This window comes from Bos indicus x Bos taurus, chromosome 14 (assembly GCF_003369695.1).
Source record: "Bos indicus x Bos taurus breed Angus x Brahman F1 hybrid chromosome 14, Bos_hybrid_MaternalHap_v2.0, whole genome shotgun sequence".
Lineage (NCBI taxonomy): Eukaryota > Metazoa > Chordata > Mammalia > Artiodactyla > Bovidae > Bos > Bos indicus x Bos taurus.
The window spans coordinates 76,778,580-76,794,926 of record NC_040089.1 but is presented as its reverse complement, the minus strand read 5'-3'; the positions used below and the strand labels follow the sequence as shown (position 1 = coordinate 76,794,926).

Here is a 16,347-nt window from a genome sequence, read left to right as displayed (position 1 = left end):
TCTGTATAATAGGCTCCAGTTTCATCCACCTCATTAGAACTGATTCAAATGTATTCTTTTTAATGGCCGAGTAATACTCCATTGTGTATATGTACCACAGCTTTCTCATCCATTCATCTGCTGATGGGCATCTAGGTTGCTTCCATGTCCTGGCAATTATAAACAGTGCTGTGATGAACATTGGGGTACACGTGTCTCTTTCCCTTCCGGTTTCCTCAGTGTGTATGCCCAGCAGTGGGATTGCTGGGTCATATTTTAAATACTTAAAACTTTGAATCCTCAGTGATGGGGCTTCGTCACAGATTTCAAAAGTCAGTTTTTAAAGTAGAAAGAAACCTTCAGTTCTGTTTCTCAACTTTGTCAGTCCATAGTCCATCATGAGAAATCAAACCATTTTACACCCTTGCGGCTCTCTGCCCCCAGCCCCATGCCCCACATACGACAATTAGTGTGTAGGGTCATCTTCTACGTGGTTCCGCCGGTCAGTTATTATGAATATGGTTTTTCAAACTACAGTTCCCTCTGGGAGTCAAGTATTTTACCGCAGCCACATCTCTCATACACTGGAGCTTAAAATAAAAGGAGATGTAATTTCCTTCGTGAACAGGTATGTGCCTGAACGGTGTGTGTGTGGCTTTCATTTAACCCGAGGGATGCTCCTTATCCTCATGCAGTCATTTTCCTAATGATCGAGTCCTAATGATCGAGTGCTCCTTCCACACCAGCTGCAGTTACATGATCGACAATGTGATCCTCCTGATGAACGGCGCACTGCAGAACAAGCCTGTGAAGGACGTTCTGGTGAAGTGCCACCCCCTGGGCCACTTCACGGAGATGGAGGCAGTCAACATTGCAGAGACACCTTCTGACCTCTTCAATGCCATTCTGGTCGAGACACCCCTAGGTATGAGTGCATAAGTAATTGTGCAGCTGCTTGCGTGTGTTACCACACTATTAGAAAATGCAGTTGCACGTCGCAGTTGTCTCCATGAACACAGTGTCACACTGTACAGATTCCTCGAAGGGGAGGGGACATGCAGAATCCTCTGGTCCAGCTCCCTCCTTTTTCAGATCAAGACAAGTGATGTGATACCACCCCAGATCCCACACAGACCACTGGTAGCCGAGACAGGCCAGGCCTCATCTTCCAACCTCCAAACCCATGGGCTTCACTCCTGATCACAGCAAATAAATAATAAAACTTGTAATTTTTCAAAAAATTTTCCTTTTTTGATTAATCCTTACCTTTTCATTTTAAATTTCTGTCTGTATAAGGCTGTGTCTGGGAAACACTTTGTTTTAAGAAGTTTGGGAATGCCATTTTTTTTCTGAGATGCTCAGGAGTGTCCGTCAAACCACCTGAAGCCGTGATAAAATAAATGTTAATGTCATCATAGCTTGGCAGTGACAAGAGTTGCAGCATTTAAAATGCTGAAGGAATCATTTTCTATCTCCATTGTCAGGAAACCTAGATAACAGCAGTTCACTGTTGATCATGCATCATAATAGTTGCCATTTAAAACAAACTTTAAAAAGAAAAGTAATCACATCATTATTAAGTGTCGGTTGCTCCAGGAGCATAGCACGGCAGAAAGACGGTGAGTCTGAAAACCCAGGTCCACAGGCGTGAAACCAGGCCCTGTCGCCCCCAACCAAGGGACTTGGGACAACTCATTTCACCCCAGTTTCCTCATTCTGAAAACAATACTCTCTCCCTATCAAAGAGTTTTAAACACTAGGACAGTTTTAATACAGCTACATACTTGTCACATAGTAAGGTCGCAAATGGTGACTATGGCTGACGTGGGGAGGGACTTCAAAAACGGAAACCATGAAGTGAGTAGTTCAAGGTTGTGAGGACTGAATATGTTCAAGTGTATCCAGTGTTTACTGGCGGCTCGCACGGAGCAAGTGCTTCCTCGGTAATCACTCCCCGTCACCGTCATTGTCAGCTTCAATGAGGCTGTCAATCGCCCTCACTCTACAGTGTCCTAGTCCGGGGTGAGCAGAGGGTGGCACATTCACAGAACATTTTCTACAATGTAAAATCCTATTTTGATGTATTTTGTATGATAATTTCTGCTTTCAGCTCCGTTCTTTCAAGACTGTACTTCTGAAAATGCTCTAGATGAACTGAATATTGAAATCCTGCGGAATAAACTATACAAGGTAACTGTTTTCCCAAATATGATGTTCTTCTTTGTTACATAATACATTGTAACCAGAGTTCTTCATTAGATATCACTTACTCGCTAGCAGCTCAGCTGGTAGAGAATTTGCCTCCCTAGGTCGGGAAGATCCCATGGAGAAGTAACTGGCAATCCACTCCATTATTCTTGCTGGGTTGCAAAGAGTAGGACATGACCGGATGACCAATACTTTCACTCTATTGACCAATGATCGGCTCAGCTGTGTGGTACTGGGCTTCCAAGGTGGTGCTAACCCGTCTGCCGATGCAGTAGACGTAAGAGACGTGGGTTCAGTCCCTGGGTCGAGAAGATCCCCTGGAGAGGGCAATGGCACCCCACTCTGGTGCTCTTGCCTGGAGAATCCCATGAACAGAGGAGCCTGGCGGGCTGCAGTCTATTGGGTCGCACAGAGTCAGACACGACTGAAAGCGACTTAGCACCAGCACTAGCTCTCGCTAGCCAACTTCTGAATTATGAGGTTAGACATAATGGAAACAAATCTCTTTTTAGTCCTGACCTGTCTTCTAGTTAAATACACGTATGTCAAGTTCATGAAAATCCCATGGATGGAGGAGCCTGGTAGGCTGCAGACCATGGGGTCGCTAAGAGTCAGACACGACTGAGCAACTTCACGTTCACTTTTCACTTTCATGCATTGGAGAAGGAAATGGCAACCCACTCCACTGTTCTTGCCTGGAGAATCCCAGGGATGGGGGAGCCTGGTGGGCTGCCGTCTATGGGGTTGCACAGAGTCAGACACGACTGACGAGACTTAGCAGCAGCAACAGCAGCAGCAGCAAGTTCTCCCATCCAGCAAGATTCTTGAGATGATCCCATTCTTCTCTGTATCCTTAGCTCTTACACGACACCTGGCACATAAAAGGTGTCAACTGGATGGATGGATGGATAGGTAGATAGATGAGTGGGGTGAACAACGCCAATCCATTTCCAAAGCAGCGGCACGCACAGCGACCCCTGTGTTATGTAGTTTCCATGTCCTCAGCCCTGTGAACCTGCCCACACAGTTTTAATTGACTGACAGTGTGCAGCATTCCAGGATGGCCAGCCTGTGGACACCACACCACAGGCACCACCTTGTGCAGTGTGGCCATCTCTCTGGGCCGTGCTGCCGCCCTCTGAGATGCCCTGTGTGATAGGGGCTGAGTCAAAGGGGCTGTCCATTTCCACCCATGCAACCGCAGCATCTTTAGACACGCTCACAGAGCAACTGAATGGATATGCCCTCTATCTAGCTTCTTATGCTGAAACATATGAAGCCTCTCCAAGGCACTGCATTGCAGCAGTTTCCGTTTTATAGAGAGACTTATGGGCTTCGAGGAGGCATCCCTGAGATACAGCTAAGAGAAACCACTGTTTTAAGCATTTCTAGGCATTAGTTCATTTAATCCACTCAGCAAAACTACGTGCCATCCCTGCTCCCCAGATGAGAAAACTGAAACATGGAGAGGTAAATTTAGTTGGTAGAAGTCAGCGAGCTAGTAGGTAATAGAGCTGAGACTCAAATGCAGACTGCCTGACTCTACAGCCTAGACTCTGCCTTCCCTGTGTATTGCCCACGCTCAGCGCCATCCCAAAAGTGTCTCCTGAGCGCTAGGACTTTCACTTTTCATAGGACCCATTCTGGACCTATTTGCTGAGCTCATAAGACAGTTTCATAGTCTTGTCAGAATAGTGAGAATTAACTATGAAATAATCCAAGAGCCACGCAAAAAAGTGCTTGGTATGTTATTTCAAGCTATGATAAGTTCAATTTTGTTCTTTTACAGAGTTTTGCTTTTTAGGCTGTGCAATGTGCTGCAAGATGAAAGTTTGCATCAAATATATTATAAAATATCTCCCTATGGGAGAAGTAATTCAATTTTCATTAAAGAGTTTAATAAGTCGTGAAAAGCTGATCTAGAAATTTCCAAAAGGAAAATATGTTCATTTTCTTGTTTTGTGATCTTTCTTCTTTTTTAAGTCCTACATCGAGGCATTCTATAAATTCTGTAAGAATCATGGTGACGTCACAGCGGAAGTCATGTGTCCCATTCTGGAGGTAAGAAAGAGACCTCAACTTTTTTATGCCAAATAATGGGCTCACATGCTTTTTATTTATATAATCCTACCATTTTTTTATTCTTAGAAGTTCTTTTATCTGGAAATAAAATAGCAATATATTTTATCATGTGTATCATTTGATGTCTTCAGTAAGAGTGGTATTTTCCCAGTTTTCTACAGAGAAGAGCTATTTGGGAATTAAAAAAGAATAACGCTTATAGAAGTTTGATCATGATTTACTTGGATATAGTATGAAGGAAGCAGATTACAATTCGTTAAACATTTATTATGGTTTGGACAACTGGTGCACTATAGGTACCCATAACAATCACCAAGTTCCCTCCCAACATCGGGCCTGTTGGGAACCCCCACAACTTGTCAGCAAAACCCACTGCGGGTGGCACTTCTCATTAAGTCCTAAAATAAAGGCCCCCACGAGCAACCCTTGAGCACCACTGCAGAAAGACCAGGGGTGGTGATTCACAGTTGGCGTGCCCGCTTACTCCTCACAACCTGGCAGAGGCCACCTTCGGCACCCACCTCTCTAACAGATGTTATACTCCCTTTAATTCCTCTTCATCATCACAGCTTTCATCTGTGCCCAGAGGCCCTCTTGCTTGCAAATGTCAATCTGCACACGCACGGGAGACTCAGGCCAGAGATCAAGGGATCGGAGGGGAATTCTGGGAGTAGTTTGCTCTGAGTGTTTTACCTGGATCTCTTTTGCTGACTTACTATTTCACTTGGATCTTAAAAAAAAAAAGCATTCCCCGGTGGTCCAGCGCAAGGACTCTTCGCTTTCACTGCCAGGAGCACAGGTTCAGTCCCTGGTTGGGGAACTAAGAATCCTTGAAGCCACGTGGCACAGCCAAAAAACAAACAAACAAACAAAAAAACTTACTGGGCTTAGAAAGCTCTTGCTTTGCTCTATGGAAAGAAGTTTTGTCTAAAGAATATCCTTAATCATTAGATTATCAGTTATACTGGCTTCATTGATGGGTTTAGTTCAGTCTCTCAGTAGTGTCTGACTCTTTGTAACCAGCACGCCAGGCGTCTCTGTCCATCACCAACTCCCGGAGTTTACTCAAACTCATGTCCATTGAGTTGGTGATGCCATCCAACCATCTCATCCTCTGTCATCCCCTTCTCCTCCTGCCTTCAACCTTTCCCACCATCAGAGTCTTTTCAAATAAGTCAGTTCTTCGCATCAGGTGGCCAAAATATTGGAGTTTCAGCTTCAGCATCAGTCCTTCCAATGAACACTCAGGACTGGGTAGATATTAATATTTACATATTTGAATGATTTCTAATTTCAAGAAAAGCCTGATAAGAACTACTCATTGAAGAAGAAGAGAAAAAGCTGAAATAGCTTCATCTGCACATATTTTAACTTAATGTTCTGATACTGCATTTGATAAAAGTGTGTGTATGCAGAGTTGCTTCAGTCATGTCCAACTCTGCGACCCCGTGGACAGTAGCCCACCAGGCTTCTCTGTGCATGCGATTCTCCAGGCAAGGATACTGGAGTGGGTTATCGTGCCCTCCTCCAGGGGATCTTCCTGACCGAGGAATCAAACCACATCTCTTACATCTCCTGTATTAGCAGTCTAGGTTCTTTACCACTAGAGCCACCTGGGAAGCCCCCTGATAAAAGTAATTCCCCTCAAATATCTAATTATTAAACTTTTACAGTTAAAGATACTGTTGAAAATTTAAAGTCAAAGCAGTCCTTGAAGTAAGAACTCTTTGGAGGATTCCAAAAATATTTTTTATCTCTATCTGTATTACATAGGTGGTGGGCATCAAAACATATTTTTTTAAGACATGCCAGTTGTCAGAAAGTGAGTTCCAGACATGCTGAGCACATAATACAAGCAGCCTAGTGACCCTCTGAAGCACCTCACTTTCTTTTCATAAATTTAACTATTGCTGCTGCTGCTGCTGCTAAGTTGCTTCAGTCGTGTCCGACTCTGTGCGACCCCATAGACGGCAGCCCACCAGGCTCCCTGTCCCTGGGATTCTCCAGGCAAGAATTTAACTACTAGCCACTCTACAAAAAGCCACATTATCTATGGCTCAAAGTATAGATTCTACATGGCATAATTCCTGTGGCTTAGCAACGATTCACCTACTTTGTACCTACCAAATATGTGGGAAAGAGTTATGTTACGATTAATAACCTTCACGTCTGTCAAAATGACTATCACCAAACGAATATAAACAACAAATGTTGGCAAGGATGTGGAGAAAAGGAAATCGTCGCCACTGTAGTTAGGAACATAAATTGGTGCAGCCGCTGTGGAAGCTGGTGTGGGGTTTCTCAAAAAAAAAAATGAAACTAGAACTACCACATGACCCAGCAATTCCACTCCTGGATACACATCTGAGAAAAAGCAAAGATACTCATTTGGAAAGATACATACACGCCAGTGTGCATAGTAGCATTATTTACCATTTCCAAGGAATGGACGCAACCTAAATGTCCATCAACAGATGAAAAGGTAAAGAAGATGTAGTACATATATACAACGGAATACTACTCAGCCGTGAAAAAGGATGAAATCTCGCCATTTGCAGCAATTTGGATGGATTTGGAGGGCATTATGTTAAGTGATGGAGAAGGAAATGGCAACCCACTCCAGTGTTCTTGCCTGGAGAATCCCAGGGACGGGGGAGCCTGGTGGGCTGCCATCTATGGGGTCACACAGAGTCAGACACGACTGAAGTGACTTAGCAGCAGCAGCAGCATGTTAAGTGAAATAAGACAAAGTACTGTATGTTATCTTATATGTGGAATCTAAAAAATAATACCAGTGAATAAAACAAAAAAGAAGCAGACTGGTGGATAAAGAGAACAAATTAATGGTTACCGGTGGAGAGAGTGAAGGGGGAGGGGCAGGATGGGGGAAAGGAAGGGTTATTATGGGATTTTATGAAATGTGAAAATCGTAAAGTGCTATAGAATAATCTTTCATTTAATAAAAAAGAAAAAAGATAATAACCCTACAGAGGTATACAACGGCAGTATTAATAGCTAACATTTATTGTATACCAGATACTGTCCTAGGTGCTTTATATATATAAATTCACTTGGACTTCAAAATAGCACATTGAGATGTGTAGCTTAGGACCTCTTTTTCAGAGGGGACACTGAGGCACAGAGAAGGCTAGCAAGTTGCCTGACGTCAAACAGCTGTCAGGATTTGGGTTATCTGGCTCTGGTTCTTATGTGTTTATCTACTGTGCTAGGTCACCTCCACGTCAAATTCACCTGCAGCTCTTCTGTATGACGCCAAGTGCTAATTCTTAAGCAAGATCATACTCCACATGCTTTAAAAACCAGGAGCAAATAAGAATTATGTCTTTGTCATCCTTGGTAATGTGAAAAGGACAGCACAGTATTAGAAGAATACTTGTCGCCAGGAGGATTTGGTCAAAATACTATATGCCCTGTGTTCTCTTTGTCCTTTCCCGATACCCAAGATACTACCTTGTTAGATTTTTTTTCAAGCAATGTTAAAAATCCATTTAACTATCTTTATATGCTTAAGTAAAAATATCAGTTACACATGGTGTGCAGTTATTACATGTCTAATGATATGATCAGAAGAGGTGTGTCAGTTTTATGTCAATGTCCCAGGTCATGTAATTACTTCCCCTTTTGTTTGCACAACCATAGAGCACTTAGAATTTCGAAGTTCTTCCGTATATTTTCTCATTTGATCTTATTTGATAAGAGACTTCAAAAGATTGAATATAGTAGAAGAGGGAATAAACCTAGGCTTTCAGGTGAAAATGTGACCTAATTACGAGATTGTGGCTTCATATTTAAAAAAAGAAATTGACTTACGTCCCAGGCAAATGTGCTGCAGGGGACTGTTTGCCTCTTTCCTGCTTTTCCGATGATCTGCATGGTTAATGAAGCCGTGAAAATAATAAGCACAGAGTATGCTTGTTTTACCTCCCTGGGCCAGGACACATGCTGATAAGGAAGGGCTGGTTCACTTCACGCTCTTCCTCTGCTGTCAACCCTCTGTCCACTGCTCCCACCAGGGAGACCCTTCCTCCTGTAAGGAACTGGCAAGAATTTTCAAACTAATCAGCCCAACTCTGTCATAAGCAACGGATAAGGGTTTTGAATCTGTCAAAATGCATAGCTATCTTTTGCAATAGCAACACAAAATGTTATGGTTTTACAATGCCTGAGTATCTGCAGGGAAAGGAAAGACAGGATGTTTAAGGTACACTGTGCTACACAGGCTGGTTGCCTTCTGCAAGCGATACTGGGCTTACGGGAAACCAGTACCACCCCAGCTACTCGCCTCTGTAATCAGGTGTCATGGCAAAGTGTCTGCTTAGGGACGGTCAAAGACAGGATGGCCTCTTTACAATTCAAAAATTATAGCTCTTTTCATGAAGAGAATACACACACAAACACGCACACAGCCTCTAGGCTAGAAGAAAGCAGTAGATCAGATCAGATCAGTCGCTCAGTCGTGTCCTACTCTTTGCGACCCCATGAATCGCACCACGCCAGGCCTCCCTGTCCATCACCAGCTCCGCCAAAGGAAATCATATCCGATTAGAAGAGAGAAGGGCTTCAGATGAAAAACATTGTATTTCAGGAGATCCTCAAAGGCAGGTAGAATTTCAACCTGTAGAGTTATGGGATGGTGTGTGTGCTCTGTAGGCAAAGGGGAAGGACCAGAAGTTGGAAAGTGAGCGGCGTGTGCAGATAAGCAGCCGCGTCCGTCAAAGTCCTCTCTTCTGGCGAGGCTTGGGAAGCCTCTCCCGTTCCCTCCCAGCTACCTGTCCCTGCCGCCTCTGCAGCTGCATCCCGGGACTTGGAACTTCGGGCACTGCCCCACGATGTCACGCTCTGCCCGCGCGACTTCTTCCTCCGCCTTGGTGCCTGCAGTGCTCCCCACCCCACCCCGTTTCTCTCCTTGAGATTCCAACATTTTGGCGCTAGAAAGGACGCTGAAGAGCATCTGGGGCGATGAACTCCATTGTTGCTCCGCCTGCCCTGTTGGTTATTTTCAGGGTTTCTTTTTGCCATGAAATCTCCCTATTGCATTTCTTTTCTTATCCCGGAAGGTCTAAGATTACTGACAAGTTTGATTATATTCAGTAGCCAGAGGCAGCTGCCTTTGCTTCCATATAAGGCTTCTCCTTGCCTCTGACGCACCCATAATTTCCATGAGAGCAATCAAAAGAATCAGAGAAACCAACTCTCGCTCTACTGATAGGAAACACCTGTTCTAACAAAACAGTTCCAGTAAGATCTGTTGTAAGTCTGGATTTGCTATTGGTTAATTAGTAAAAAAAAAATAATACTGTAGAGCAATTCATTTCAGTTCTGATGTGCATATGAGCAAGCTTGGGATCTTATTTCAAATGCAGATTCTAATTCACTAGGTCTGGACTACAGTCTAAGATTCTGAACTTCTAACAAGCTTCCCAGTGAGGTCAAAGCTACGAATCCTTGAAACACACCTTGGATAGCAACATGGTAGAGAATATTAGAGAATTTTAGAGTGGTAGAACTGTGGACTATTCTGTTGGAGTTGGTAAACGTTTAAGATCTTCCTGTGTCAGGCACTAGATATTCAAAAAATAAATAAGACAGACATGACCCGTCAAAGATTTTAGAGTGCAGTGGGATGAAAGGAACATGCAGAGATTTTAAAATAATGCGGTAAGCACAGGTTGCTTTGGGTAGGTGGAGACGGTCTTCTTAGCCCAAGGTCATCATGGCAGATTCCCCTGGCAGGCAGAGGAGGTACCTGTGGGGGACGGACCGAGATGGAATGGTCAGTGTGGGTAGAAGCAGAACCAACAGGAGTGTGAAGAAATAGAGGGCGATTTCAAGAAGGATTTGCTGGTCAGATGAAACAGAGAGGTGGGACGTGGGGTTGGGAGCTCAGTGTCTAGTAGGGCTCAGCACAGAGGAGACAGGTGGGGAGTAGACTGACCCCTCCTGAGAGAGCATGTGATCAGACCTCACCATTTACAAATAAGGAAACAGGTCCGGAGAGCAAAGTCACTTGTCCCAAGTCCCATGATCCTTAGAGACAGGCTTAGATTTATCAATATCTACCCTAGGACTTGAAAGAAGAAAACCAATACCAGCGAAGTACAAACAAATGGTAAGTAGCCCAGTTTAAGTTATGACCAACCTAGACAGCATATTAAAAAGCAGAGACATTACTTTGCCAACAAAGGTCCAGCTAGTCAAGGCTATGGTTTTTCCAGTAGTCACTTATGGATGTGAGAGTTGAACTCTAAAGAAAGCTGAGAGCAGAAGAATTGATGCTTTTGAACTGTGGTATTGGAGAAGACTCTTGAGAGTCCCTGGACTGCAAGGAGATCCAACCAGTCCATCCTAAAGGAAATCAGCCCTGGGTGTTCATTGGAAGGACTGATGATGAAGCTGAAACTCCAATACTTTGGCCACCTGATGTGAAGAGCTGACTCATTGGAAAAGACCCTGATGCTGGGAAAGATTGAGGGCAGGAGGAGAAGGGGACGACAGAGGATGAAATGGTTGGTTGGCATCACTGACTCAGTGGACATGGGTTTGGGCAAACTCTGGGAGTTGGTGATAGACAGGGAGGCCTGGCATGCTGCAGTCCATGGGGTCGCAAAGAGTCAGACATGACTGAGTGACTGAACTGAACTGATCTCAGCATTCAGAAAGGGATGTTAACTGGTATGACATGCACTTTTTTGTTCTAAACACTTTGCCAGGACCTTCTGTGTACATTATCTCATCCTATCTCTGAATCGATCCCAGCAAGTTGGTCTTATTCTGATGTTTATGGAAGGGGCATTTGGGACTCTAGGGGGCTACACGAGAGAAACACTTGAGTAACTGATAACAGAGAGCCTGGGAACTGCAGTGGGATGCCCTGGCCTCCTGGGCTGTGAGCTCCTTCTCTGGCCAGCAGAGTTGCTCTGTGACAGGAAGAGACTGTGGGGATATTAATAACACGTCTGTATTATAATTAGCCACAGATTGGAAAGAAAGCAGATCGTTTCGAAAATGAATTTGTCTAGAGCATTTAGTAGGTGGTTCAATTTCATTGACTCTCATGTCTTGCAAATTCAGTTTGAGGCTGACCGGCGTGCTTTTATCATCACTCTGAACTCCTTTGGCACCGAGTTGAGCAAAGAGGACCGGGAGACCCTCTACCCGACCTGCGGCAAGCTCCACCCCGAGGGGCTGCGCCTGCTGGCCCAGGCCGAGGACTTCGAGCAGATGAAGAGGGTAGCGGACAGTTACGGAGTGCGTGCTTATCCCAGAATGTCTCGCATGATTTCCTCTCCCATGCTTTAGAAGTCCACACATCCATTTACACTTTATCTAACGTGGTTATAATGTTTATAGGCTAGAAGGCAGTATTTCTTGCTATGATGTTTCTCCCAAAGAAATACATCGAGTTTCTAACCCAATCTAGTGTGTTTTTTAAGATTCCTGCCAAGCAAGTACTTGTTTAAATCTCCAGGGGATGGTCATTTGAACCTTTTTTTTTTTTTTTTTTTAATAAAGTGCTTGATAGAGCAAATTCCCCAAGGGACTGGTGCAGTGGAAATGTGAGCTCATGTCAGAGTTATGTGTAAGAGCCTGCCCCAGCTGCCCTTTCAAGTGCCCACTGGACAGACAGTGCTAGGTACAGAGTGTCTCCTAGAAGGACACGGGAGAAATGGTCATACTGTTTACCACACCCTTTGCTCGGTGGCCAGCATTAGGGAAGGAGGGCTGCCGCCTCCTCTCTTACTGCGGCACCCAGCTGCTCTTGGACAGCCTGAAGCTTCTCAGCTCAAGGGTGTAACCTCATCCCCTGGCACCCTCCCTTCTGACTTGCAGACAGTAACACACACCCTCCAGGGAGCTTTTCCAGAACTAGAATGACACCCCTCTCATCTTTGCCTATGGATTTTTGCCCCCAGGGAAAGATAAGCCAACCAACAATGCATGAATCTTTGTAACGTCTCTTGCGTCACTGCAAGAGGCTCTTGAGCGCAATCTTAAAATTTGAGCTTCTCCCCGGTTTTCACCCCTTCCTCACTTAAAATTCCATACGGATTTTATCAGTTGTCATCTCAAAGAACCGTGAAGCCACACTGAGTAACCCACGAGCACTCATTTAGCCTCTATAATGTGTCTAACCAGCCCTAAGAGACAAACGTGGAAATTAGCTCATACCACGTGCACAGAGAGCGGAACTGCTTTTGCCTCCCGCCTTGTAGGCCTGAATAAGCCCACAGAACGGAATTCCATCCCTCCTCTCCTTGTTTGGATTTTTTTGTTATTTCCTCAAGAGACCAAAGAGCCTACAAAAAACATTCAGGCCTTCTGGATAGATTTTCTAAAACAGATGCACAATTCTTATGTTGCTGGAAAGGTATGATTTTTATGCTTATAAAACATGAAGACTTGTTTAAAAAAGAATGTCTTGCCTTTGTTTCTCAGGTATACAAGCCTTTGTTTGAGGCCGTAAGTGACAGCAGTGGGGGAAAGACTTTGGAGGATGTGTTTTATGAGCGTGAGGTATGGTGGAAATGGAAATGCTCCCAGCATTTACACCCTTTTTCTCATACTCTGGGTTTTAGTTTTTGTATTTTTTTAACACCTTGGGTTTTCTTTACAGTTGACCAGGCCAACTGACTAGGCATGTCCGTAGCTTGGACAGGTATTAGTCAGTATCTCTGCCTTGGAGCGTCAAGGCCCTGAGGTTCACAAATGATGGCTTCTTGTGGGATTGTCCCATCCAGACAGATGTGCTCATAGTGAAGTTCCGGGAGTGAGGCAGCTGCGCTGTGCCTAAGTCACTTCAGTCATGCCCGATTCTGTGCGGCCCCGTGGGCTGTAGCCCACCAGCCGCCTCTCTCCAGGGGATTCTCCAGGCAAGAATATGGAAGTGAGGTAGCTCGTCCATAATTACCCAGAGAAACAAAGCTAGGATGCCCTCATGATCACGTGTTGACAGCTGTCATGGAGCACACTCTGTTAAGGGCACACCCTCTAACCCATCCCTTCTTCAAGGAGGGTTTATCACTCCTGTGCAGTTACAACACTTAGGAATTATTTGCGTGGAAATCCATCCAGTCTAGATTATTCTGTTTTCCTGAAAAGGCAGAAGAGTACTTTAATCTTATAGCCAGTTCATGGGCTACTAAAACGTGCAACGAGAGGACTTCGGGCAGCTAGCCCGCTGGCGGGCCCCCCACATCCGGACAATATTTTATGATGTGTTTTATTCATTTCCCTAAAACCACTGGTTTTAGAGAGAAGCCTGAAATTTACCCACACATTAGGGTCAGACTGGCTCCAGAAAGCAGTATGAGAGTCTTCCTGTAAGCCCTACTCTAGACATTTTCTAACAGCTCTCTAGAAGGAAGTGAAAACAATGCAAGTTGTTTCATATATTAGGGATGCTTTAAAAGCCCACACTCTTGCGCTTCTGCAAAAACCGCTGTTAAAGGGCCCCCCTTGGCGGGAAAAATGCCTGCCTGCTCCTGACAGCGGGGAGCCTCCCTTTCCTGACAGCTTTGCTGGAGGTTTTCAGAACAGAGTAAGGGACTTGGTACCTCTTCTTTTTCCTAAATGGAAAAGAATAAAGGGATTGTTCCATTTCAGACTGTATCCTAGTTTTAAAAAAAATTTTTTTTTAATTTTCTTTTAACAGTTTAACTATATGTCAAGTTTCTAAGGAAACTCGTAGCGTAACCTGGTCCAGATTCCAGAGTCCTGTATGACATTGCCCTGAAAAGGAGTCCAATAGCCTAAAAACGACTTGAAAATTGTAAACCGTTGTGCACCAAGGAAAAATATCTTATCTAAATGAGAGAAGCCAAATCAATATCTCTACCAAGTTACTCTCACACACACACACACACACACACACACACATACACACACAGACGAAGTCCTCCCAAGGTGAATCAGTGCTCACAGTGCTACTGAGGTTTGGAGCTTGTCTTGTAATTTTCCAAACTTACTTCGTAAACTGCTGGTTGTCTGCCTTTCTCTGCAAGGTGACACTCTCCTTTCAGACTTGCTAAATTTCCTGCTGTTTCCTTTTCTTTGACCCAATTTGGAAATTGTCTATTTAAATACATATAAGCACTAAACAAGCACTAGCTGGTCTGTAGCTTCATATTATTTCATTAATGTAGTATGTTCCATATAAGTTGATGGTCCATGTTTTTTTTTTTTTTTTCCTTCCTCAGGTACAGATGAACGTGCTGGCATTTAACAGGCAATTCCACTATGGTGTGTTTTATGCATACACCAAGCTGAAGGAACAAGAAATGAGAAACATCGTGTGGATAGCCGAATGCATTTCACAGAGACAACGAACTAAAATTAACAGTTACATTCCAATCTTATAACCCAGTGAGGGGCCTCAAATGCAGAAAATCATAAACATTAAGAGGAAGTTATGAGGGAAATAAAAGAGTTGTGTTGTACTATCTAGATCACACAAAAGTAAGAGACGTTGCACTTCATGAATTGTACACCCACTGGAAACACAGCAAAGCAACCCTGAAACAAAGCATATCTTTTGCCAGGAGCCTTAAATCTTGTTATATGTCTCATTCTTCACTGGGCCTTAGACATTAATTTTAATTAACCTGTGGTGCTTTCCCTATTCTCATTTTCTTCTTATCAAATCAAATCTATTAAGAAGTGTTTTGCTTTTCCATGTTTCTCCACAAGCTGAGTGTCTCCTTTACTCGTTAACTGTCCATTCCTTATCCATGTCCACAAAAATCCAGAGTAGTACCTAGGCATCAAGGAGCACACACACGGTGGAAAAGACTGTACTTTCTTCTAATGCACGTTGATCTGGTAGGCTTGGGAAAGCTCCAGAGTTCCAAATCATGTCCCACAGGGGCACGAGTGTTAAACTTCTTATTAAGGCTGCCGACTATGACTTATTTTCTCACAACTTTCATTAAACAAGAGGTATACCTCTCTTTCTTACAGTTTCTCCATATTAATACTTTGAGAAGAAAAAATTGTTATATTTTATTCATTAAGAAACATAAATCATAGGTTCACAGGATATGGATTCTCTATAAAACTCCAGTTTACCAGAGAAAGAAAAATCAACAAACACTGTTCCAGTGCTTTCTTTAAAAATAATAAAAAATTCCTAAATAGAAAAATCTGGGTTTTTTTGCTATATTTAAAAGGTAAACATATATTTATATTTGAAAGTTCTTCAAGTAAGAATATTTACAGAGTATAGAAAAGTGAAGTCACTCAGTGGTGCCCGACTCTTTGCAACCCCTTGGACTGTAGCCCGCCAGGCTCCTCCGTCCATGGGATTTTCCAGGCAAGAGTCCTGGAGTGGGTTGCCACTTCCTTCTCCAGGGGATCGGATCTTCCCCGCCCAGGGATCGAACGCGGTCTCCCGCACTGTAGGCAGACGCTTTACTGTCTGAGCCACCAGGGAAGTCCAGGAATACACGGAGTATACCTATACTGAATTAAGTACAAAGACCAAGAAGTAAATCCATTTGGTGGGGGCGGGGGGGGGGGGGGGGGCGGTTGGGAATTGAACTTATAAAATATTTCCTAATTTCAGTGATAGGAATTTTTTAAGCAGGAGGAAAAACAGTGGCTCAGAGAGTCAGAAGGCAGGCAGGTGCCTTGCTGCTCAGCTGTGCAGGGGCCCGGGCCGTGTGCCCACGTGGAGGCCGTGCTGTAAAGGCTCCAGTGCGGATTCAGCAGCCAGAACCAGGAGCTGCTCCAGGGGCAGCCTCTGCCGTGGAAAGCATCCTCCCCGCCTCGCCCCTGCCCCTACCTGCGGCTGCCGTCTTCCCCTCCGAAGCCTGGAGGCCAGGAGATGCCCGTAAACTACATTTCTGCAGTCTGCAGCGGGGGAGACTGGTAAGACTGGGCGTCCCTAAGGGTCGAGGGCAAAGATGCTGGTTGCACAGCGGCCCCTTAGAGAAAGTGGTGCTTTCTCAGACCAAGCCCTTCCCACCCGCCTCTCCATGACCCGTGTGGGCCCTTCACGTGCCCCAGGGCTGCAGGCTGCCGTTACCGCTCTCATCACCTCCATGCGGGTAATGAAGCCTC

At 44.4% G+C, this 16,347-nt stretch overlaps 1 protein-coding gene across 2 annotated transcripts in view; it reads left to right on the top strand.

The window, feature by feature from the left end:
- ATP6V0D2 (ATPase H+ transporting V0 subunit d2) overlaps window positions 1-15,428 on the top strand; it is a 56,385-nt gene extending 40,957 nt beyond the window's left edge. For both annotated transcript variants that reach the window (XM_027561622.1, XM_027561623.1), the window contains 6 exons: window positions 726-904; window positions 2,090-2,169; window positions 4,171-4,248; window positions 11,362-11,538; window positions 12,727-12,804; window positions 14,487-15,428. In XM_027561622.1, the coding sequence (XP_027417423.1) occupies window positions 726-904; window positions 2,090-2,169; window positions 4,171-4,248; window positions 11,362-11,538; window positions 12,727-12,804; window positions 14,487-14,648 (754 nt within the window). In that variant the 3' untranslated portion in view covers window positions 14,649-15,428. The remainder of the gene's footprint in view (window positions 1-725; window positions 905-2,089; window positions 2,170-4,170; window positions 4,249-11,361; window positions 11,539-12,726; window positions 12,805-14,486) is intronic.
- The last annotated feature ends 919 nt before the right edge of the window (window positions 15,429-16,347 follow it).